This window comes from Narcine bancroftii, chromosome 5, assembly GCF_036971445.1.
Source record: "Narcine bancroftii isolate sNarBan1 chromosome 5, sNarBan1.hap1, whole genome shotgun sequence".
Classification (NCBI taxonomy): Eukaryota; Metazoa; Chordata; class Chondrichthyes; order Torpediniformes; family Narcinidae; genus Narcine; species Narcine bancroftii.
The window spans coordinates 101567261-101592984 of record NC_091473.1 but is presented as its reverse complement, the minus strand read 5'-3'; the positions used below and the strand labels follow the sequence as shown (position 1 = coordinate 101592984).

At 36.7% G+C, this 25724-nt stretch overlaps 1 protein-coding gene across 50 annotated transcripts in view; it reads right to left on the bottom strand.

The window, feature by feature from the left end:
- The window catches only part of nfia (nuclear factor I/A), a 607739-nt gene extending 582571 nt beyond the window's left edge, over window positions 1–25168 (bottom strand). For 43 of the 50 annotated variants that reach the window (XR_011357787.1, XR_011357794.1, XR_011357786.1 and 40 more), the window contains exons 1-2: window positions 20951–21137; window positions 15586–16117 (exon numbers count right to left, since the gene is read on the bottom strand). Coding sequence is in view for 21 of the 50 variants with exons in the window: in XM_069938524.1 (XP_069794625.1) it covers window positions 15586–16117; window positions 20951–21133 (715 nt within the window). In the remaining 29 variants the exon portion in view is untranslated. Of the gene's footprint in view, window positions 1–15585; window positions 16118–17609; window positions 17699–20950; window positions 21138–21599; window positions 22045–24869 lie in introns of those variants that run through there. The other 7 variants (XM_069938543.1, XM_069938544.1, XM_069938542.1 and 4 more) reach the window with 5 other exon arrangements.
- Between the last annotated feature and the right edge of the window lie 556 nt (window positions 25169–25724).

Here is a 25724-nt window from a genome sequence, read left to right as displayed (position 1 = left end):
TGTTAATGCTTGGATAAGATGAGTTACCATAGAAACAATCCTAAGCAGTTCCAAAGAGTCATCTTGTGGGTAGATTTGAAGTAATTCAATCAATGCCAATCAATGGGAACATTCTTTCGAGGGACAAGTAATTCCAACTGTATTTAAATCAGTACTGTACACACGGGTTTACTTAGCCTTTCAAAAGCTGATGATTTATTTCTATGCACAGCACAAAACTTTTTGCAACTCACTGAGGGTTAAAGAAGACAACCTGTTACATGACAGTTTGATTCCCAATGTCCCTAAAATAATCTGTCAGCACTATTTCTCATTGGAGCCAAGCATTTAGGATTTCTCCAAAAGGCTTACATTTAGAAACATTTGTTGGTATTTCAAAATAAATCTCGTCATGATATTGGTAAATGAAATCCTGCCTTTCAATCTCTACAACGTTTCTGCAAGTCAGATCAAACCTTCAACAGATTGCCAAGTGAGAAGGCAAGAGGAAAAAAAATTGTCTGAATACTCCAATAAAACATTAGAATGGTTTTTGCTGACATGAGGATTTAAATTTAAATGCAACACAATCATTTTTTTTTACATTGCACATTTATTGAATAACAATTTATAAGTATGATTAGGAGACACATCAGAACAAAAGTCTGAAAATTTATGATGCTTAAAGGTAATATTTTACTTATTTTGGGAGCCTTCCCCAATTGAATCATATTTATTATCAATATAATTTATTAAATAAAATGTTTTCTATAATAAAATTATGGCTTAAATTGCTACTTCAGGAGTCACTCATCAACAAGCTTGCCAAAGCACAAAAAATTCTCTTAAAATTTTCTTTTATTCCAAGTATTTATTGTGCATTTTGACAAATCTCAAACTACTGTGATAATGCAGAACAACATTTAAATGATTATTTGCTATCAATTAAATAGCTAGGTCGTGTGCCTTTTTTATCAATCAGCCAAATACACAACAAATGCTTGAGTAATAATTAGAGAATTTAACAAATACAATCACAATTTCCTATAATATTAATTTAGGATGAATATTAGATATAATATATACTGTGCAAGGTAAATCAAGAAACAACATTCACCATATTGGTTTTATTTAGTGGTTTCAATTTTTTTATTTTAAATCTGTTGACAAGTTTTAAGATAATAAACGTTGAGTTTGTGGGGTACTCGAGGTCATCGCTAGCTTTCTCACATTTCCATACATTGTTGATAGAGACCAATTCAATACATTGAGCTTAAGGCTCAATGCAATCTCCAGTAACACTGGACAACAATTTTTTTCCCCCAAAAAGGTTTGCCTCCTGAAAAAAATTTGGGGATTAAGATAGACATCTTCAAGCTGAATATGAAGATAAATTCAGATTTGCTGTAACATGTCAAAAGTTGGAGAAACATTAAATGAACTTTCATTGAATTTAGCATGTTTAATCGCATAACAGTGCTGACACATTGCATGAGTTCAAATGACCTAAATATGTTTTGCCATTGATTTTCATTTGTACTCAGCATCTGATGCCTCTTGTATCAGTATCCAACAATAGTCAGTCAGCATTGATGGACTCCAGTTGCCCTGACACTGCTTTTCCATGGTTGCAATGTCCTGGTGAAATATTTCACCCTGTTCGTCACAGACTGCAACAAGATCAGCAGGGAAGACGTCCAAGTGCGCAAGCAGAAAATGAATTTTCAATGACATGTTGCACTTCATGCTTTTGTATACTTGAAGTAGACTTAAAATATGACAGGAAATCACAAAAATAGGTTATATCTTAAAAAAAAGGTACATTATAGAATTCTAAGATAATTTTTGTGATCAGCAGCCCAGAATCCATAAAATACACCCAAAAGTGTTCAGAAAGCAATATCTCCATTGCCCAGGGTAACCTATTCTATCCAATTTACCATCCCAAGTTCAACCAGTAATCTAAAATTAGAGGCAATTTACACTCCCCAATTAACCTAGCAACCTATCTTTGTGAAGTGGGAGGAACAGCAGCATCCAAAGAAACCCCATGCAGTTGCAGGGAGAATGTGCAAATTCCACACAGACAGCTTTGAACTAAGTTGACTGGAGCTGTGAGTTAATGGCTCAACTGGCTGCATTCAGAAGGCATTTGATACAATTCTGCATAAAAGAAAAGTCAGCAAAATTGAAGACCAAAGAGTAAATAGGTTAGAGTATCATAAGAAAGAAATTGGTTTACAAACAGAGAGCAATGAGTCATGGAAGGCAGCTGCACATGGTGCTCCCCTCCAGGATCAGTTTTGGCCAAGACTTCTTATTGACTTAGGCGTGGACATACAGAGTAAAAATTTCAAAATTCATGGATTACACAAAGCTTGGAAATGTGATTTGCAGTAAAGGCAGATAATAGTAGGTTTCACAAAAACACAAAGGTCAGTTGATACGTGTAAAATCTTTGAAAATGGCGGGACTGGCTGAGAAAGCAGTTAATGAAGCATCTGGGATACTGGCCTTCATAAACACATGCATAAATTACAAAAACAATGAAGTTCTGTTGAACCTTTATAAAAATACTCATTAGGCCACAACTGTACTATTGTGCCAAATTCTGGGCACCACACTTTAGGAAGGTGCTGAAGTTCCTAAAGGGTACAGACAAGATTTACTGGAATGTTTCCAGAAGACAGAATTTTCAATTATGAGGATAGATGACAGATTTTAAGGTTGTTCTCTTTTCAACAGAACAGATTCGATGGGACATTTGATAGAAGTTTTGAAAATATAAAAAGGGAGATTTTTTTTTTACCCCCAATTGCAGAGGGATGACAACTAGATGACTTAGAATTAACAACAAATGCTTCGAGGTACCATGAATAAAAACATTTTTTAAATGATGATTGTTATTTGGAAAGTGCCGTCTGAATGAGAAGGGGATGTGCTCTATTTTCAACGACAGTTTTCTAATTACTAACTATTTGAACTTAAGGATTTGCAAGGCCAAATATCTTTCTTTTTTGCTGAATATTTTTACAATTCACTTTATGTCAAAAAATACAAGAAACTAGGCATTTAATCATAGTAAAATCTAAACAATCAAAATATTTCTTTCAAATCAGCACTTAAGAATTTGGAAATATGTTGGTTTTCTTAGAAACTACCAAACTTTAAGTTTGTGAGGAGAATGAAAGAAGTTATCTTGACAAATTGTATTCTTAGCCATTATGAAGTGGTCAAAACACACTGCTGTATTTCCCTTTTTATAAGCAATTCTAAAACACCTCCCTCAATTTCTCCTCAAGTTAGCAAGACAGTTCCTCGCCTTTAGAAGATGCAGAAAGTTTAGACATTTTTCAAAAGTATATTTAGAAAAACGTAATAAATTTTCAACACGGTAGTCTCCTACTTTTCAATGGAATTTCCCACATATTTTCTTATTTGATCTAATGGTAACTAATGTATCCATTTCCCATCTTTCATTAATCTCCTGCATGAAAATCCTTGACGCATGGCAATTCTTTGACCTGTGCTCCGCGTTTTTATTATCATATCCAACGTTCCATATTTTAAATACTGATACAGAGCTGAGCAACATGCTGTTAATGAAATAAGGTTCACATAGTATAGGTGAAAGGAACAGAGGGTGCAATGATCTTTAAAATAATTAAGTGTTCACACTTAGTCACCAGCAAAATTAAATTTAAAAAGACAGATGCAGAACAATAGTGCATACATTTCACTGAGAATAGAAATGGACAGAATAACAGCACATTGCCCAGTTAGCGTGCCAGAGGAATAAATCTGTTCTATCCGAAAACATACTCATTTAGGTCCCCATTCCACATCAATTTTAAACAAGCCTTTGTGTAGTGATTCTTTCAACTGGGACTGAAAGGGGGAAAATTATCAACAGCTTTATATATTTAATGTTCTTCTTTCCCCCACACATTTTTGAAGATAATTGTATTTTCATAACTGGATACAGAGACAGCAAAAATTATTGTCTTTCTTTGAAAATTATTATACATCCAATAATTTCAAAGCGCAATTTTTATTGACTAAACTTACATTCTTCAGTTCTGAAATAAACAAGTGAGAATTTCAACCATATTAATGTATAATTAAGTTAAAGTTAAGTGTTTATGTTGAACAAATCAAGTTTTAATATAAAACATTGACAATGCATCCACATATTACATTAAACACTACAATTTTTGAAAATTGTGATATTAGTCCTTATCTACAGCCAAGGATCTACCACAGGCCAAACCAGGAGAATGGATCAAGAATAAGTTTTATCCTCGTAGTATTTGGGAAACTACTGAATGGAAATACCTTTAATATGTAGGTCTGGATACTAACTGGTCTGACTTTGTTTAAATCTAAACTATTAAATTAAATTAAGCTATTAAATTAAAAATAGTGTGGTGCCGTTATAATGCGATCGTTGGGGTCCATAAAATCTCATCATGAAAAAAAGCAGGATCGCGCAAAACTAGGGTTTCAATTGAAATTGTTACAGTTGGAAATGAAAACACAAATTAATTTTTAGTAAACCAGAAATAACAATTTTGCCAGCTGGAAACAAATAAAGTGCGCAACGCTGAACGCTCACAGCTTAATGCTGCTCAGCGGCATGTTTCAAAATAGCAAGAACTACATTTATGGAGAGACCACTTGACCCCTTAATCGGTCAGAGTGACGAGTGTCAGACAGGTGAACTCAACCCGTGCTGGGTTGAGGCACTTCTACGTCGTAGTGTTTTGAATCTCTTTGCAATCCGAGGACACATTTATCTGACCCAATAATGCAGAACTTGTTTGAAGTATCAGAGCGTCTGAGTATAAACCTGTGTGCATCTGCGTTTGGAATTTCTGTCTTTCCCGATGCCCCCGCTCCTGCCCGGAGGCCCGACACCAGAGTCCAATGACTCATTGTGTTATATCTGAATTCGCATTAAATTGGACTTTCACTGTACAATGGTGTGAAATTTTATGTGCACGTGAAAAAAAATAACTTAAGTTCAAGGTACGAGTATAACACATCAATCAAAACTTTCTGGTGTTTCCTGTGGAACAATTAATTTATTACATTTAACAAGGAATTTCATCTCCATAGAACTTGCTCTTAAGCCCACCAAGTCCATGCCAGAAATCAACTACCGTTTCTACTAATCTAACACGACTCACATTTTATTCTCCCTGCATCTCCATTCCTTGATGAAAAATGGTCCAATCTGATTAAAAAAAAGTTTACTTTGGCTGTTCTAAATTTGGCCTCAAAACGTTAAATCAATGACAAAATTATCTAATCTAGATATCAAAGATTTTTTTAATAGTTGTTAAGAAATATGGGCAAGCCTCCCAACAAATTTATCTAGGAGAATTATTCTCATTTGCTTTCTGATGAGCAACAGCCATTATACCTTTTATTAAGGATTTATTTTCAATGATAAATCCAGTTGTTCAAAACCTTTTTTAAAGCATTCAAAATACAGGAGCCACTAATGTCATCAACGGTAATAGCAGCCACACTTTCGATAGCAATATGTTCATCCATTTTAACTGCATGAATTTACAAATAACCCCATCCTCCAAAACAATCACTCTATAGGCCCAATTTTCTCAAGTATGCTGACAGCATTTTGGAAGAAAATGCAAAGTATTTTCATTGGAAAGGTGTTTTTTTTTAAACAATGAAAGCCATCAACAAATTCTCTGAATTAAAGAGTTGCAGTTAAATTATCAATCATGTCAAACTGCTTAAACATTACCCCAAAACTTCAGACATCCATTTCTAAGGAGACATCCTGCGGTACCAATTACAATTCAATCAAACATCCCTTAGAACAAAGATTCAGGAAAATATGATGATTCTTAAAAGTAAAGATTCCATTATTGTCACGTACTACTACATTTAGAATGTAAATACATGACATTCTTTAACTTTGTCTACCATAAGGAAGACAGAGTCGCCACTTTGTCCAGCACCCCTCACAGAAAGGAAGCCCCAGCGAGGAACAAACTCACGACTCTTGGTTTACAAGGCAATGTTCTAACCTCTAAGCTATTGGACGTGAAGATAAAGATTACTCTGCCTACAGTATTATTACGACAATCAGTTTAATTAACCTGTTTTGTTTCTAAACACCTTTATTAAAGCCTTAAATAAGCCCATAGCTGTTCCTCCAATATTGTGTTCAAGGTTCTTCTTTCAGCTTTCAAGTTCTTGAAATAGGTAAAAGAAGTATTGTATAACCACAGTTTCACTGCCTTTCGGTGTGGCCATCAACCTTACTACTAATCAAAAATTACTGTTTTAATCGACTGGAGCCTCAAAACGTTTAACTACGGCACTGAAAAAGTTAGTACATTTGCTCCACTGGTCTCCACTGAAATTATGCAAGGTGAACATGATAAGCATCAGCTAGGGCAGCAACAATTGCATTCTGACTATGTGGCAGGACACATATCCAATTTATATCTACTGTATATCTTTAGTTAAAAGAGGAGTTTAGAAAAAAATTTCAGATTCCATGCGACATACTGAGAAACAATTAGGTTATTTGTGCAACTTTTTGGAACCAAAAACAAAGCAACATAGAAAATAATACAGTGCAGTTCAGGGTTTGGTTTACTGCTATTTGTCAAAATGTCTGAGTTATTTTAATGGCCTACTCGAAAGCTAACCACTATGAAACACCAAAAGCCACGGAGAACGACTCGGCAGTCCAAGAGCCTTATTTTAACCACAAGGGACAATGGCCAACAATGAATATTACTTTCATTCTACCCACATCATTTCAATAACCATATTCCACAGATTTTTGCTATGAAAGAATAATCTCCAACCACAACACTAAGCAGCTGAACTCCTGGTGTTGAGGGACATCAAAAAAATACAAGCATGCAGCTGTTCAATAAAGATCTTGCAGTTAGTTAGTGGATTAATTATCTTAATATTTGCATAAAGTTGGCCATTATCTAAAATGTGTTTCCGATAATGAGAATAGAGTAGTTCTTGAAGTACTGGTACTCAGCTAAGCAAAACCTATCCTTTATTTTTCTGAGAAGGCGATCAATGTTATCAGAAACCAATTTAGATGATTCAGTTATTTATTCACAAAACATTCTGCACATACAGTATAGTTCTATATTTTTGGAAGAAATGTTAAAATCAATTAAAAATATAATTAATTTCTAACTCGTACTGAATTTTTGCTTCCTCGGTGTCATCTCTTCAAGGCATTGAAACAAGCAAACTGACTCCCCCCCCCACCCCAAGTTTTCTTTTTCATATCACATAAAGGGTATGTCTATTGCAATCCCACTTAACCAACTTTTTTTTCTAAGTAATGACCTACATCAAGACATTAGTGAAAGATTGACCTCAAATTCCAATATGTGGGATGGTGTGGTTGGGGGGAGGTGGGGTAAGAGTCGAATTAAAACTTAGAATTCCATTGCTGCAAGTCACTGTCCGCAGTCTAAAGCCTTCTCCCTGCTTCTCGTCATGAACCCTCTCATGGGTCCACCATCAACATTCTGATTTAATTGTTGGATCAACAAAAGTAAAAGTTATATAAATGTCCTGAGTTGTGACCCCTCTACAAAAACACAAATAGATCATCCTTAATTGTGCTTTCCAGCATCCTTCACCACAGTACCCATCCTCCTCACCAGCAACTCCCTGTACACAATCCTTCACACTAACTCACCGCACAATACACCCATTCTGGAGATCATTCCAACCGAACAGCTTTTTTCCTGCTAAAACACCACTGAAGAACCTCAAAACAATCAGTACGGATACTTTGCTCAATAATGAAGTATGCATAAATAATGGACTTTTTAAAGCAGTTGGTTTGATCTTACTATTTTAACGTTCAAATGAAAAACTGCACTGGACTTTTATTCAAGGAAATGGTGGTGCACTTTTTGTTTTGAATGGTGCAAGATTCTGCTTAGTGTTTGCAATTGCCAAAGGATTGGGAGATATTTTAAAAGTCAGTTACACAAAAGAATAAATTAAAGTTTCATTTTAATAATTCCCATAAACCTCATTAAACAAATTTTATTGCCGGTTCTTGGTTAGACCACAAGATGGAGCAACTAATAGAAACAGATCTCCTATAAAATAGGAAATTGGATTGGGGGAGTTTGTGAAAGAGGTACTTTATCAATGTAGATGGGCAAAAGCAGAAATAATTTCCTGTCCATTAATTATACAGGCGTATTTAAAGTGGGAAATCCATCCAAAATGTCAGTGCCCGCCATGCTGTGTGCCAACATCTGGAGAAAGAATCATAGTGTTGGTTCACAGCCATCGGGATGTAATTGGATTGATGGAAAATAGACAGACAGACAAAGGGAAAGAGGCAGAGAATAGACATTGGGACACCAACAAAAATAAATCCTAGTTTAATTAAATATTTCACATGCCGTTTACAAAAGCTCTACTAACTCAAGGAATGAAACTCAAAAGTTGATTTAAGACCCCTTCAACTAATTTACTGTTTGTCTAAATGTTAGATTAGAGCAGTGCTAAAGAAATTGCCATTTGATCTTTCACATTATTCTGTCTTTTGTTGCAATATACTGTATATGCTTTGCTGAATGTTTTTGAATGCCAGTCATTGTTGTGCTTTTCCGTCTGTAGGAGCATCAACATTTAGAAAATCGAGAAGTATTAACCATAGTGCTTTCACATATATTTATGGCATGCTACCTAGAGCTTCCATTTGACAAGAAGGGATAGAGGAAGCTTTTTAAAAAAATGTTGGCTCTGTAGTCTGGTCACACAAAAGAGTAATATCAAGATGTGCCAATAACATGAACAAGTCAACTTAACCAACTAATGTACAAAAATGTTTTTAAAAAATGCAATACCACATTGCACTAATTTTAAATGAGGAATTCATATCAAAGGAAAGTAAACATTCAGCACAAAGCATTACACTAAAGTTCTTTAATCAGCAAAGTTATCCAGATGCTCTGTGTTTAACTATTTGGATGGTCCACATGAAATGTCAGTTGGCAACTGTTATGTTCAAATATCGCATTATAACAGAAGGCTGACACCATTCAATATAAGTTGATCTCTACATTCATTGACAATATGAAATGTGATATTATATGATATGACAATCCATCATCTATAAAAAGATCTATACAAAATAAAACTTTCTGATTTAGAAAAGCAAAATTGCAAAATTCATCTGGTTGTAAAGCATTACTGAACATGAACAATGGAATGGTTCCTTTCAAGGGGAGACACAACAGTACAGTACTGCATTGCCTGGTGAATGGTGATAGGAAAACTGGCAGGCAGAAACCTACAACCATTGTGCTCACTTACCATCATTTTAACTGTACAGTCTCCCTTCTGCTAAACATTATGACAATTCATCAAACACAGACTGCTTGCTCAAACTTAACAAAACAATGCAACAGGAAGCAAATGATCAAGAAATGTATTGAATATTAATTATTTTGGTAATGTATTCTTTAAAAAAAAGAAATGTAAGATTCTCTAGTTAAAATACTCCCCATCTCTGAGGAGAGGTTCAATCACAAGATTTTGATTTTATTTCTTTGGAATTATGAAAAATCAAAGCATTTTTGAAAAAATGCTCAAGGTCCATGAAAAGACAGAAAATGGAAATAAAAATGTTGATTACTGAACTCAATAAGAGAGATCTCTATAAAAAGGAAACAGTATCCATTTTGTATTCTTAAAGGGATACATTTAATACCAGTCAACCATCACATAGACCCACTTTACAGCATTCTGACGGTTTGTAATAAGTCAATCAAAGCAGATACTGGTAAAATTGCAAAAGCTTTATTTTACAGACCTTTTAAAAAATACACTTGAAATTATATTAAAAAGAGATTTTCATAAATAACCTTTGTTTAGAATTTTTTTTTAAATGGTTTCATTTTTGAATAACAGTTGCTCTTCCACAAAGTAAAATGGCGCTAAAATATCTGGAAACTGGTTTCTTAATTTTTTTTTTCCCCCCTCGTATGTCATCTTTTTAAGGTGTTTTCTTTAATCCATCATGAGTATTTCCAAATTAACTACCTTCAGTGGGAATACAAAAATAATCTTCAGAGAGTGGTCAGCATGAGGCAGCAAAAGGAGAGTCAAGTGAATAAAGTTTCAACATCTCGGGTGTGGGACAGTTTGGCAGCAGCTTCTTTCCAGGACAGAATTTAATATTGTGGAATTAATTGTGACAGAAGCGTTTAAATTAGCAGCTTCAAACATTCACCACTGTTCTGCACCTCAGCCCCCCCCCCCCCCCCCCCCCGCCCCCACCCCGTGCCTACCCTCAGCTTCTGCAGACATAAATGGACACAAAGAAGAACAAAACTAAATTAATTCATTATGCAAGAAAAATATGCATCTTTTGGGGTTAAGGTGATTTGAACTTTGGTAAAAGACCAAAAGCATATACGTTTTCCTGCATCTTATCCATAAAGCCAATTCAGTTATCAAACTGATAGTTACATTTCAAGATCCTTTTATATATCATTCTGGAAAATAATTTATACAAAGTGAGGTTGGAAAGTGAAGCTAAACTTTTGAAGTGGCTGGAAAATGCCACAAAAGAAACTGCTAATTAAAAGAAAACCACTTAATTTAAAGAATTAGTGCCAGGGTTTTAATAGAAAATCTTAATCTTAACACTAACAGCTTCCAAAACAAAACTGCAATGTTCAGTCACTGACCGTGTCAAAAACAGGTAGCAGAGGTGGATTAGAGCTGATCTCAAAATATGCACCAATCCAAATGGCTTGGCTCTCCCAGCAGCAAACCCAAAGCTCTAAACAAGCAAAATATTCAGCCCTGCTGCATACTGTACCGACCACAACAAAGGTTCTGGGTTCTACCACATTCACCCTAAATAGCTGAAAATTATCGTTATTCACCATGCCATGGAAAAGGAAAGAATGGGAAATGTGAAACTGCGCCATTCAAAAGTAGTGTAAATGGTCCATTAGGCATTCAAGGCTTCGTTACTACCAGATGACTTAACCAAAGATATGTAGGGCATCCAACAGTTTGTACTTGTGGATTTAAAAATAATCATGTGCTCTTCCTATTGCAATATCATGTTAGCAATTTCACAATTTTGGGGGCAACTATCAATAAGAATTAGTTCATAAATTTATGGTCTAAAAAGTTTATTCTCAGAAAGTTTCAATTTTTCATTCTCAATCTGAATTATTGGAATTCTCTCAACACTGTGTTTATAAATACATTGATATTACATAAAAATTATTATAAATAATGCAAAATTATTGTAATTTTCATTGATAAATTATTTACAATTATACACAAAGGAACACCTGAAATTATGATTCTGTAGTCTACTATGTCTGAAAAACAAAAACAATTCAATCATCTTTTCTTTTCTTATCTTTACCCACACCATAGGCCTCCACAAGCAGTCCTTTCCATATGCTCTGCATAAAATAACAATTTAAACTGTTGCTATACTTTAAAACCTTGAACAAGCATTCTCTTCATCTTTAGTTTGTGACAAATACTGGCATATTGTTCCCAGAGGAATTCCACATTCAGAGCATATTTTATATTCCAAATTATTGGGTTTTTTAAAAAAAGAAATTGTCACTAATATTTCTGCTCACTTCTGAGGCCTAATTCCAGTATATATAGTCCTGAAATCCTTCACTGTAATAAACGTTTGTGTGCCAATTATCAATGTAGGAAGTTTGCATGGGTCCAGAAATAATTTCAAGATTTATCTCAGCATAGAAAAGCTTAACTTTTCTAATCACTATGTTTTAGGACTGGAGGTAATGCACAAACATAACATTATTCCAAATTTATAGTCCATTATCTCTTCTTTAAAGGCACCCATGTTTTGTAAAACGTAGTATTCGAATGGTTCCCAGACTTGGTAAGTAAATAACAATATAGCTAAAAGGTTCATTTTTATCTGTAAGTTTTTTTTAAATTTTATTTTATTCAATTTATAGATGTACAATTTGCTGCTGGTTAAAGAATTGGTTTGAAGTTTTACATGTACATGAGACCAACATTTGTATAAACATTACATTAAAAAGAATTACACAATGAGAAGAAGCCTCCTTTTGATGCCATTCCGATTGTTACTGAAAGTAAAGATAAATTCCTTCAAGGCTGTTTGGTTTCCACTTAATACAAGATGCAAAAAAAGATGGCAAAAACAAGAAACTCCAGAAGAAAATGAGATGTAAAAGCAAAATCAACAAGCTCAAGTTCTAAATTTTCAATTTACTTAAACATGACGATGGAGTATTCTTTCAAGTTAGACTCAATTTCAACCTAGATTCCCTCTCCAAAAACTGTTTGCATAGGCACTGGGTCACAACAATACTGACGAGCTGAAGACAGCACTCGCATGAGTGCCCACTAATAAGCAAAGATCACCGTTTATCTAAGAGGTCAAATGCCTGTTGGTTTGGGTCACGACCTAAACAACTTATGTCATGACCCTTGCACGTGCCTGGAATGATGCCATTCTGACCTGGGTCAGCTGCTAATGGAAGAGGCCATAAATTAGATTGTTCCTTGCACTTTTTCAAAAGCATGTTTGTCTTCCTCCAATGCAGCATTTTGTAAGTTAAATTTGATACACAAATGGGACTCTGGACTGGCAAAGAACTCATATTAATTACAAACTAAATGTAAAGATAACTCGACCATTTAAGACTGTTTAATCGTATACTTTTACTGCATTTAATTCTCAAGATGATTGTAAATTCATGTATTTTGAGAACTTTTGTGTTGTTAAGATGACAGCAAATGCTAGACTGAAATAAATTATTCTGGAATATTATAAATTTGAATTTTTTTAAAATACCATTGATATTTATAAAACTCAGTTATCCTTTTCATTGTATGACTGCAAAACTATTTTTCATCTAAAAGCTAATATTAAAATTGCAAAGAAAATTTTCAGATTATATCCAATCCAACCTCAACAAACAGCATAACAACTCTAAAATCTTTGGTAGAATATTAAATCATGCAGTTTTCCCTAACTTTTATGCTGTGTACATTATTCCACTCCCACACTTCTTCCACAAAGGGTATATTCCTTTGGATAGTTTTAAAAAGTTCTCCTACTGGTCGATAACTAAACTCACACATTAAACAATTGGAAATTCAGAGCAGTTGGCCAGATACATGTCTCTGGTGTTTACTGTATTGAGGATCTCTGGAGCAATTCTAGTTTAAATTAACTGGAAACAAACAATACCCGAGTTCAGGCCTTACCAGCTTGAACAAAATAGTACATGTCAACAGAAAATAAAAAAAATTGAAGACAATTATTGACTACAGTTGTATTTGTTTTAAAAGTGACAAATGTTTTTACCTTGAAATTTTCAAGCCATTGCTAAATTAATTTTTACAACTTCACTTAACATTACAAGTTTACATCAATATCTAAATATTTCAAATCTTCAACTAGTTTATCATCAAATACTAGTTCCCTCTATTTATACAGCTTTGCTGTAATTTTAAAAGGCTTGTATATTGCCGAATTGTTAAATTTGTTTGGAGAAAAGGTAGTTTTCTTAGCCACTTAATACATTGAGGACTTGTTGAAAAGTTCAGTTATCTGCCGTAAATATCAGAAAACAGAACATTTCAATTTTAGAAGAAAATTGTTTGCTTAAATGAAAAGAAACTATTTGAGATATTATCTTCGCTGTTCCCTAAAACATGGCACTTCTGAATCCAACTACAGGAAAGAGCCAAGCGTCAGCGAAAAAAAGTGGCCACGTATTCCCATGTTGGCTTTGGCATGTTGGACAAAGCACTTTTTAGAGTTCATGCTTTCTGCCAGCACTGGGCAGCTGCTCAGTCCATTGAAAACTCCTGAACCTTCCAAGCAGGCCAAATTTGGACCCAGTAGATTATCTGTGCACAACCCTCAGTGAGCATCCGATTTAAAAATACATATTGTTTTTGAGTATTGAGAGTGTTTCAACCTGCTTATTTAAAAAAAAAACACCAAAGTAAACATTTTAGATTAATTATGACCAGTTTCTCTCTACTTCATAATTAAGATATCAGATAGCATTCAATATGTAAAAACAATGCTGGAGAAACTGAGCAAGCCAAACAGTGCGCTTTATATAGCAATGATAAAGATGTATAACCAACTTTTCTGGGCTTGAGCCCTCCATCAAGGTACAGTATGGATAATACCTTGATGAAGGGCTCTGTATCTTTATCTTTGCTATATGAAGTACTGTTTGCCCTCCTGAGTTTTTCCAGCGTTGTGTTTTTACCTCAAACACAGTGTCTGCAGACTTTCATGTTTTACAGCATGCAATACGAGGATGGAACTGAATAATTATTTTCCAATGACTTTATGTATCAAACTCAAGCAATTACCTACGATCTATAGAGCTAACTATTTTCTGACCTGGCAAAGCAGTCCTGACTCAAGATGAATAAAACCACTGATGGTGGCACTGCCAATCACAATCATGTTTCCTAAACACAAAATGTTTCAGGAAAACAACAGAATTTGAAACTGCAAGTGACTTTCATTTCGAAGAGTAAGGTTTCTATGGTACTTACTCTCGGTGCTTGCTATTCCGAAGACCAGTGATTTGCAGTGGCATGATTATGATGGGAAAAGGTCAAAAACTTTAGAATTGCTCTATTTTATGTTAAAAGTAACAAACACAAGAAATAAAATCTAAGTGTTCAGGGAACATTTCCATATTAACTTGTTATAACCACCACCTGCAATTACTGTATGGACATATACAGTATACCTGTTCTCATGGTGTACCTGTAAATAAGAATATCAGAGAAAGAACACACGAGAACTCTATCCAAGAAGTGGTGGACAACAGCCACATACTGCATTAGTCTGCCACTAAAAGCAGTGTGTAGCATCCAAAATTTGACACTTCTCTTGGGCAGCAGACAATTCACAGAAAAAGACTTTGTTCTTAGTTGCATATTGCCATTGCTGAACTCAAGCTAGAGTAATTCTTGTGCCAGCACTCTGGGGCACTGGCTGACCCAAATTTTTGAACCTTTGGTCATACTTTTTCAGTTGCAGGTGTTGTGTATGCTTTAGTTTGTACATCACACATTCACACAAAAAGAATTGCAATTTTATTTTTTTTTCATACTCTATATAATTCTTATAGGGACTTTCATCTTCCATCTTGGGCTATGAAGGGTGGGAGAGGAAGGACTGAAAGAGAATTCTGGTTTGATCATGAAGGGTGTGAGAAACACAGCTGGAAAGTTTAACAGCAGTTTGCAGATCCGGCCTGTAATGAGCATTTATGACCATTACACAAAAGAAACAAAAATGTTGATCAATATCACAGATTGCTTTAACAAGTTTAGGCTACACTTGCAATAGGATAGAATCAAGATCATCTTCAAGAGCATGCAGAATAAAGTTAACTTTACAGAAAACTACGTAGACAACCATCATGTAACATTAAACTTAAAGTAAGATTCATGCAGCATAACCATTTCACAAAAACTATAATCAGATGAGGCTTTCTTTATAAGGAATTTTGAAGAATTACTTCCAGAAAATTTACTTACCTGGTGTCTGCACAAAGTACGCCAAATATAAATCGAGTTCCTTCACAGAAACTCCTATATGATGAGGCTGCACGCAGAGCCCGTGGTTAGAGCATTGTGAGGCCTTTACGAGTCGTTCACCATCAGTACTTTCAAGTGGAATACCTTTGAATAAAATCACCATAACCAGGTCCAGCCTCCAAACCTTGTCTGCTTGCCGCAGGCAGTCAATTCGCCGCATCTTGCCTTTCTGGTCTGGGTTTGAAAGCACACAGCAAGGAGGCTTCTTCCCAGTGACTGTGAGCACAAAATCCTCTCGATACTCAGGTCGGATGTCTTTGCGCAGCTTTGCCAGGAGCCTGGATGCCCATTTCTGCTTCACCTCCTGCTTCTCACTCAGCAGTTCATCCTTCACTGCTCTCTCTTCCTCCTTTGACATGCGTTTCTCATGCTTCTTGAAGTATTTTCGCTTTCGGGCTTGCAAGTTGAACCATGTGTAAGCAAAGGCTCGGACGTGGGGCAGAAGTGCTTCAATGAAGGGATGGAATTCATCCTAAAGGAGTAAAAAAAAACAAGAAGGGAAGGCATGAGCAAAAATGAAGTTATAACAAAAGAAACAGCAAACCTCCTTGACCATTCATCAGAATGTTCTTCTTATAAAGTAAACATATTAAAAATAAACTGAATAATTATTTCACTTCAATAAGAAATTTGATTCAATACCATTGTAAACTCAGACCAGCACAGTATTTTGTTCAAAGCTGGACTTAGAACAAATTATGCCATGTACAGGGAAAATTCTTTGTGTGGCACAGTCAGAAAGATGCCGACGGCATAACTGAAAGCACCCATGTAGGTAAAGTCCAGAACACTTGCCAATATTCAAGACATTTCCTGCATGTGCTTGGTTTGTTTATGAAGAGCTTTCCCAAAACAGTAGAGAAAGATCCCTCGAATAAAGCATGGGTGCTTTCATTAACCTTCGCCAGCTTTTAAAAAAAAGCAGATCTCTTCACTCTCCGTCCCAAACCCCTTTGCATGTGGTGTAGCCAGCATGAGCCCGCCTATCTGGCAAATTCCACACACTAGAATGCCAATCAACAGCTCGTACGAGGGGGCTTTGTGCAAAGCAAGAGAGGACAAACCAACTCTCCCCCCCCTCCACAAGATGGTTTCAAACACAGCAAGTCTGTACAGTCAGAAAAAAAATCTGCATATTCTTCATTGTCAATTCATGCTATTTTCACAAGAAATGTCACATTGAACTGTGCCCTTGTGAACAAAAATTAAAAATAAGATCGCAATTATGTATTATTTGAAGCTATATCCAGATAATGAAAAATAAGTATTGAATAGTTATTAATAAGTCCTTTATTTTCAATCTTTCTTCAATAATAACATTTTTTTTAAAAATTCATCTCCTTACCATACCAGTAAACACATTAAATATCTGTAAATCCAGGGATAATCTGTGATCATTATCAACCTCTGAAATTCAATTTTTAATCAATAACAAAAAACTGACTGGGGAACAACTGTCAACTACTCTCAGGGATCACAGCATAAACAATAACAGATCATTGTTAAACATGCTTTTACATGTATGTTATTTTCATTTACATTTATCTTGCCAAAATCATACAATTTTTATTAGTATTTACAAATTTTACATAAAGTGCATGAATATAAAAAAACAACAAAAGAAAAATTGAAAAAATTCTGAGCAGAACTGCCATCTGGTCTTTTTCTTTTGTTTAAACCAAATGCTGCATAAAGTGTTTTTAAACAATAAAACAAAAGTAGCATTGCTTTTGCAGTGACAAGGGTCCAAAATTTGCTATAGCGACAGTAAAAAAAAAATCTGAAATAATGTGCATTTTACATTCTCTTTGCTGAATAAAATTGGGAATTTTCATTGTATGAACTAGGCCACTCAGTTCAGGCTGGAATGGATTTTGTTTAATGATATAAATTAATGAAAAAATGTTGCATTGGTGGGAACATTTGGAGGATTTTTCGACTAAAGTGAATTTTCATTTACCAACCTTTTTCCAGCCATACGGCATCTGGCCTGTAATTCTTCAAGCTTAATAGAATTCCTTTACTAAAATTATCTACACGTAGGTAGCAATCAGTCCTGTAAAGGAGATTTTCAAACTGCCAAAACAAATAATGAAGCTCAAATATATGAAATGACCACCTAAGCATATATATGTCTCGTCCTATAGAATCTTAGGTGGTGAGTGAAAATCAGGACAATATTTCTTCCTGCACACTGTTTAAAATCAATTGACTAATTTAACCATTTATTTTCATCAAGTGAAAAGAGCATTAGTATTCCAGTTACTTTTTCAACTAAGTCTAAACTTTTTGTTCTAAAATTCCTGATCGGTAAACTCTAATGTAAGATTTAATTTGATCACACATAAAGTATAGAGGAAAAAACTCTAAAAATACAATTTAGCAATTTTCCATGAGTGAATTCAGGAATCAATGCTGCACCAAAATGTAAATAGGCACAAACTGCCAACTCTAGAAGTCATTCTTAGATAAAGAACTTAATTCTGACTAAAGTGAGTTTATGGAATGAACAGTTGAGTGATGAATGAAAATCAAGAGTCAGTATTTGACCTTGGTTATGTGCAATCATGGAACAAGGGATGCCAGTGTGATGATACGATGTCACCACATTGATGTCCTTTGCTGTGGCCTTCAGATGCCATTAGTTCAGATCTATTTTCCTTTGCTTTGTATAGCACAAGATTCATATCCATAACACACTTTGGCAATTGGGAGGGGACAGGTAAAAATTTTTTTTTTAATATCAATTTAGGAAATATATGCATTATTTCTCAAAATATAAAAACTAGCTAATTGACTTAAAGAAAGTTACATTGTGCATTATTACAATTTTTAAACATTCTGAGCAACATACTTCATAGCTTTGCAATCTTTGCACAAGCATGTTCACATTTTAATTCAGTCCAAAGCCTGCAAGTTTTATATATTCTTACATCGACTTTATGTTGGAAATCATCCAATATACAGTTTCCCTGCTCTACCACAATGCTAATTCAGAAAAGCTTTAAATTACTTCAACCCATGTCACCATCGATCTTCCATGATGCCTGACATCTGACATGAAATAAAAATTCATATTTTTTTCCACAAACTGTAAATCAGTTCAAAACAGCAGAAGTGAAATGTTATAAAATATAGAATTCTACAGTATAAGAAAAATCTATAAGCTGGAAGCTTTAGTCGTCAATTACTATATCTATGCTGTTGCAGTCCTTATTAGCTGCAAGATAAATATCCATTATAATTTGAAAAGGCGGGGATATAAAATACCTGTACAGATTAGATTACATTTTGAAATTTGAAGTTCGTTTGCTTTACTGGCACCGACAACGCTGTTGTATAAAGTATGTGTGTTGTTTTATTTTAACTTTTAAAAAAATGACACTTTCTCCCAATTAAAGCCCATTTTCTCACTTTCATTTTTAAACAAAGTTTCCTGGATTGATCTGATTTCTAAATATTTTACATTTCTGAAGGCCAAACCACTTAGTTCCTTAGGTGACAATCAGTGAAGTTGTGGTTTTGCTGTGGTTCTATTTTCATATAAACCTCAGCAATGCACTTCAGTGCAGCAAGCACGTTCTTCTTTTGGCAATGCCACATCAATTAGTGTATACAGTCTAAAATGATAAAGCAAATAGACTAAGAACCAATGTTCCTTAACTGGTCAAAAACTTTGAATACTTATAGCTTTGATAATTGGAGTTCATTACTGTTTACAAACAACTGTCTCGGAGTGCGGAAAATTTAATTCTCCACTTGCCGCCATTTACTCTGCGTATTTTCCACATATTTATTTTCAAGATTAACTTTTTAAATAAGCAAATTCATTATAGATCATTTTAGGCAGATTTTACTCCTTTGTGTGTATTTTTTACATTAGTAAAGCAGCAAGAAGAACTTATTTTTAAAAGAAGTTTTTTAAGCCTTTTTAGGTGACAGTAATTAAAACTTACACATTACTAGGCATTATTTACTGATATCAGTATCTTCTTTAGAATATTATATATTCAGTTGACTCAGAACAAATAAAATATTGCAAATGCTGGAAACTGCTTTTATTCAGAAAATCAATTCTTCATGTTCCAAAATGTAGGTAATGTACCAACACCCACTTAAATGTAAGATTGTACAATTGTATTCCTTAAACTCTTGCCATATTAAAAAAAACCTACATTAAAGTATATTCCTCAAAATACGTGATGTTAAACGTTTGACTGGGGGCTAGTGTGAAACTGAAGGCCTCAAAACTAAATCACCTACAGTTAGCAAATGCATTGTTTAAAAATGATTCAATGCTAGAAAGTACCCCGAAATGCAGTAACCGTGTGAATATCAGAAATGAATGATTTCTTGCGCATTTAGTAGATCCAGGAAAAGTGCAAAAGGTTTTGTAACATGCAGGTTATTGAAAATTGTGTAGAGCTTATATTAAACTTTTGCATCAATTTAAAAATACTGACTAACTTTCTAGCAGGTAGAAAATCACCGAATAATTAGATTCTGGTGGAGAACGCCAACTTGAGAAATAGAACGACAGCAACTTCCAGATGATCATATTGGTGCAGTATTCAAGTCATAATGCGACCCTTTGCCACAGTCTATTTAGTAGATTTTAAAAGCTCTTGTGAAGATCTTAATGGTGTCCCCCATTCACGCCAGGGAAAGTTATTAAGTAAATTCGTAGAAACATTGCAAAGTATGCCCATTGCTAATAAAGCTTTGGGAACTTCTAAACAACTACTTTATTTTAAAAAAGAAACAGACGGACTGGCAAAGATTCACAAACATTTTGTGGATGATGTTGGAAATTTTGTGGAAATATTGATGCACGTTGATTTGGTTTCTAACATCGAGGATCCTGAATCCACTTTATGCCGTTCATGTTTTTAACCAAAATGACTGTGGATTAAAGTTTCTACGGCGGGTGAAAGTGTAAAATAAAACAGATTTCAAAGCAAGACCGCAATCTGGAAACTTGAGTGAAAGAAACGCGGCCCGTCAACAGCCAACGCTTCCACCGGGGAAACCCCGACCTTCTTTAAAAAGAGCGTCAATAAAAGCCTGTCAAGGGGAGGGGGGGTGGGGGAACCTTTGGGATCGCCAACTGAATGGTCGCAACGGCAGAATGCAATGACATCGGGGGTGGGCTGGGGAGGAGGGGGGGGGGGAAGTTGTTGAAACAAAAAATAATCAGTAACTCGAAAGAGGAGAGGCGATGCCGTCTCCAAACCACAATACCCGTAGCCACCCATCAAATCGCGGTGTGTGCAGAAGTGCTCCAGAAAGTTAAGGGCTGCTTAACCTCCAGGGCAAAGTAAGTTGGCCGGACGGCACTCCGCACCTGACGGGACCCTCGGTGCCCCGCCAAGAAACTCGCCCGTGAAGTCCACCTCCAGCCGGGGGAGTCCAGCCTCGACAGCGGCCACTTCCAGCGCAGCGCTCGCCGATCTCGCTGGCCGGGCGCTGCGGCGCGGTGAGCCGGCATTGTTATCACAAGATATCATTGGGGGGAGGCGGGGGGGGGGGGGGATCAAACTTCCGCGCACCCTTGTTGTGAGTAAACTCCGTACCTTACAGTCAAAACAAAAGCGTGCTTCCCCATCGCTCGCTTTCCACCCACCCCCCTCCTTCAAACAAAAATAACAGCAGCCATCGCCACACTTCGCTGGCCTGGGAAAGTCTTCAGAAATACACAGCATCTCGGCAAAAGCCGCCAGTGGAAAAGCGTGATTTGTAAATATAGAGATACATGTAACCTCAAAAATTACAGGAAAAATCATAATAAATATTAATACGTATCCGCCATTAGCCATGTGCCTCAATGGGGCAGATCGCAGAGCCCCACATAATGATCTGAGAGGCAGCAGGAGAGAAGAAAAGAGGAAAAAAAGTTTAATCATCAACCATGCTGGCCTCGAAAGGGATACAAATGTTGCAAAAATGTATCCTACCTGGGTGAGACAGAGCGGAGAGTACATTATTGTGGCGGTGCTGGTGGTGGTGAGAGGAAAAGCCGGCTTTCACATTTCAGTCTCGAACTGAAGCCAGCTCGCTTCTCCATCCTGAACTTTAACCCCGCCTATAGTTACTATATAGTCCACCTCGCAACTCTGCCTCTCTCAGTGTGACAGTCGGCCGCCCCGCGCACACCTTCCCCTCCCTCGGTCTCCCACCTGCTTTGCGGGAAGCTCGTTTTCCCCCTCCCAGTCTGCGAGCCTGTTTTTTGGGTCACGGCGGCGGGCTCGATATTATGAGCGAGAATTCAAGGGGGGAGGGTGAGTCTGTTCAGGGAGCGCTCGTTCTCTCCGTACCCGACTGGACGGCACCCCTGCCGATCGCTTCCCGGCCCCGCGCGAGCATCGCTCGCCCTTCTCCCTCTCCGCCGGGAGGGGAAACCCGGCTGAAGCCTTGAATAAAACCCGATTTCCACCTCCCCCCCCCCCCCCCCCTTTCCCAGTCCCGAGGCTCTGCGGCAACACCCGAATGCAGCAGGACAGTGGGGTTGGATGCGGCGGCTCCTCTGGAGAGAACCACAATGAACTTGGACTTCAGCTTGTTGCAGACCGAGTGTGTTTCTTTCTTGTGGGCCGTTCACGAAAAGAAATACCGCCACAAATTTCCAACACCGTGATATACATAGATATATTATATATATTTTATATACATATTATATATATATATAAAATAGAGAGATATATAGATCTATCTATTATATAGATAGATCTATCTATTATATATAGAAAGAAAGTTCTAAGTCTGCGTGCAACTTTCTTGGAAATAAACGATGGTGCAATTTGTTTGGCAGCCCCAAAGTTAGTTGCGAAATAATTTGCGATTTTTTTTCTTCCTCCGCCCACATGAAGTCGCTTTTTTTAATAAAAACTATTGATTTGTGCACTCAGGCTTTGGCGCCTTTTTCTTACAACTATAAATCACAATACATAACTAAGAATCATGTGTCAGTTTATTGGTGTTTTTTTTTCCTTCGCGTCACCCATTCGAAAGTCACGTCCACCGCTTCTCCGCCCGGCTGCCGTTCATTGTTTGACATTTTCTTTGCCTGCGCAAATGACCCGTAAGGAACACTCAGCGAGAAACCATTGGCCGGCCAGCGCGCATGTGCTCTCACGGCAATGTTTCCTGGGCCTTGTAGTCTTTCATCCTGTCCACTGCGCAACTCCCCTTTCAGGTGAACGTACAGTGCAACAGATCAGCCTATTTTGGTGATCGCGCATTGTTTGGGTCGAGGGGCATACGTTTCGAAAGGAATGTAGCTGCTTCGTGGTGTTTGCCTCACGTGTGCAGAGATTAAAGGTGTTTCTTTTTAATCTGATGAAAGTGAGTTGGGTAGCAGCTTGGTGAAATTGTCAATAGATTGAGTGCAGCTCTGAATTAAAAGTCACAAATCGAAACCAGAACCGAAATACAGCGGAGTGGAAACATATGGCAGAAGGTTAGAAGCTCATCACAATGCAAAATATTCCAACATGTTGCAACCACAACCCTACTTGTTATCCATTAAACTTTTCAGTGTGTTAGTAACGTACCAATACCTCGAAAACACGACACGGGTTCTTTTTCTGAAGCATGTGTTTGTTCAATTATTCTCAAATAAAAACGCCTAGATCTTTGTACTAGTCGAATTTAAGTCATGTGAATTTGTTTTTTCAGATACTTCTGTTTCTCTTTTTGCCCGATGGGAAGTGAAGCATTTTGGTTAATTTTGTTGGGTTTCAAGACTTTTGAAACTCACTAAAATGCTTAAGGTTCAATAATACAAAATACGTTGATGCACATGTTTCACTCCAAACACTCTCTGAAATTCATCATTGATACTATATTCCTAATAGTATATTCCTAAAATGCAAAAAGATCATGCAAAGGCTGGTATTGACCGTCAGTAGAATCGAATGATGCAGCCCTTCAGCCACAGAGAGAGAGAGAGATGGGATGGACAAAGCCTTTAATTCTAGTGTCAATGAAGATAGTCAAAATTCAAGGTGAAAGCCATAACACCCAACATTTAGATGCATGCGCATGGATTGGTCATGGTCATCATACAAAACACAGAGGTCTGCGCAAAACACCATGAATTATTACTCTAATCACTCGGGAGACTATTCGCCAAGAACCATCCAACTCCTTGAGTTCACTTGCTGCTGTAATTCTGCGGCTATGATCGCTTATTTGAGTGTCAAAGCCTTGGAAAATCGCTTTATCCAAAAAAAAGCGCAACATTGGGGCAGATTTCATCCGAATATTTCAAAGAATTCTACTGCCCCGATTCAAACAGGCCCTTCCGTCTGAAGGCAAGAGAAAATACCAACAGAACCCTGGATCTGGTACTTCCACACATAAAATAATTGAAAACTAGAGGATGCCAAAGCACGTGGGCAATATAAACACTAAAGCTTATGATGGTAAATACATGCAAATATGGATCATTGCAAACGTTTAATTAAAGCACAGTGCAACTTCCTTAATCCGTGATTGTTCTCATTTCATTTAAGGGAATTGGAATGACGAGAGAAAAGCACTCTTTCAAGGATCATGACTTTATGGAAAAAAATTGGTATTGCACTGTGCTTTTTGGCGACACGATATAGACATAGATATATATTGCATTATATTCCATGAAATTTAAAAAAACGTATCTAATCTTATATTATTCATCCTTAATAAATTAATTGATTCAACGTTAATACTGTATGAACTACAGTTCCCAAACCACCTTTCCAAAGTATCCTATTGCAAATAAACCACACTTGATAGCGGAAACTCCAGCTAAAACGCACCGATTGGCGCAGCGCAGCGCGGGGGACGCTAATGGAAATTTCAATTGGTGGCAGGATGTGCCTATCATGTCGGTTCAAGTTCACGTCTTGGCTGACCGTTTGAAGAAAAAGGTTTCCGAGACTAACTCACACGTCTCGACACAACATTTTTTTTGCTGTTGCTGCATCGAGGGGGGAGGGGGGGGGGGGGGGGGGCGGTGGAATTGCCAAGCTCAGCGCTTTCAAACATCTCGCTCTTGGCGCAATGGATATATTCTACACGGACGCAAACTGGAACCGCCGTGAATAAAAAGACATCTGCCATTAAATATCAGGCTGATACATTATCAACTATACTTTAAAATATCCCTCCAATATTTTGCATTTAGATTTAGATTATCGCTATTATAATTATTATTGAAATAAAGTTCATTATGTATCACGTACCATTGCCATGTAAAGAGTACGTGAGAAACTTTAAATTGTTCAGACGTTTAGCTTCATTGTTGCCGTCTTTTTGTTGATTATATTTTGGTTTTAATATATAAACTGGGAACCGTTGCAAACCGGAAGCGAAACCATGCAAAAGCCGCTGCGAAAAAAAAAGTCGGCGAATGGTGCCGGAGGGTTTTTGTTTCCCACGAAGAAGCCCTTTTGAAAGCGTTCCAAGATCGCTCGCAGCTCTCTGGTTCTGTGCTGCTGGCGATAGAGCACTTTTGTGGACCGCCCTGAGAAGTTGCAATCGATTTGCACTGTTTATTTCCGCATCGGTATTTGCATAGAAACCACGCACGGAGGAGACCGCACGTTTGACCAATCGGCATCCAGAGTCCCGGGAGACGTAAGTCGCGCGAGCGTCTGGCCTGGGATTCCATTCCCGGGCCAACGTTCCGTTCTATCACCGATCCGGTGAGCATGGTGTGATTTTACATGTGTACACAGAAGGCATTTGTAATCTGCTGTGATTTTTTTTTGAATAGCAGGAATAGGTCAGAAGACCTGTGTCATGGGTTTCGTCTCGCTGCCAAGGCCTGTTTCAGATGAACGGAAATGGTCGATAGACTCATGATAACTAATAATGAAGGAGTTTTTCTTTTTACATCCCTGCAAATAAATAACTAAATAAAAATCGGCTAGAAGAAAGAAAAGTGGAAATATACCGATCAGCTCTAAAGCTGATCTTCGTAGGCTTTGCGAAAAGGCATTTATCAGAGCTGATGACCCCAGCTGGCAACAGTTGTTACAGGAGAAAAATACGGGTAACTTTTTTTTGAAAAATGGATTTACACCGTTAAGAGACTA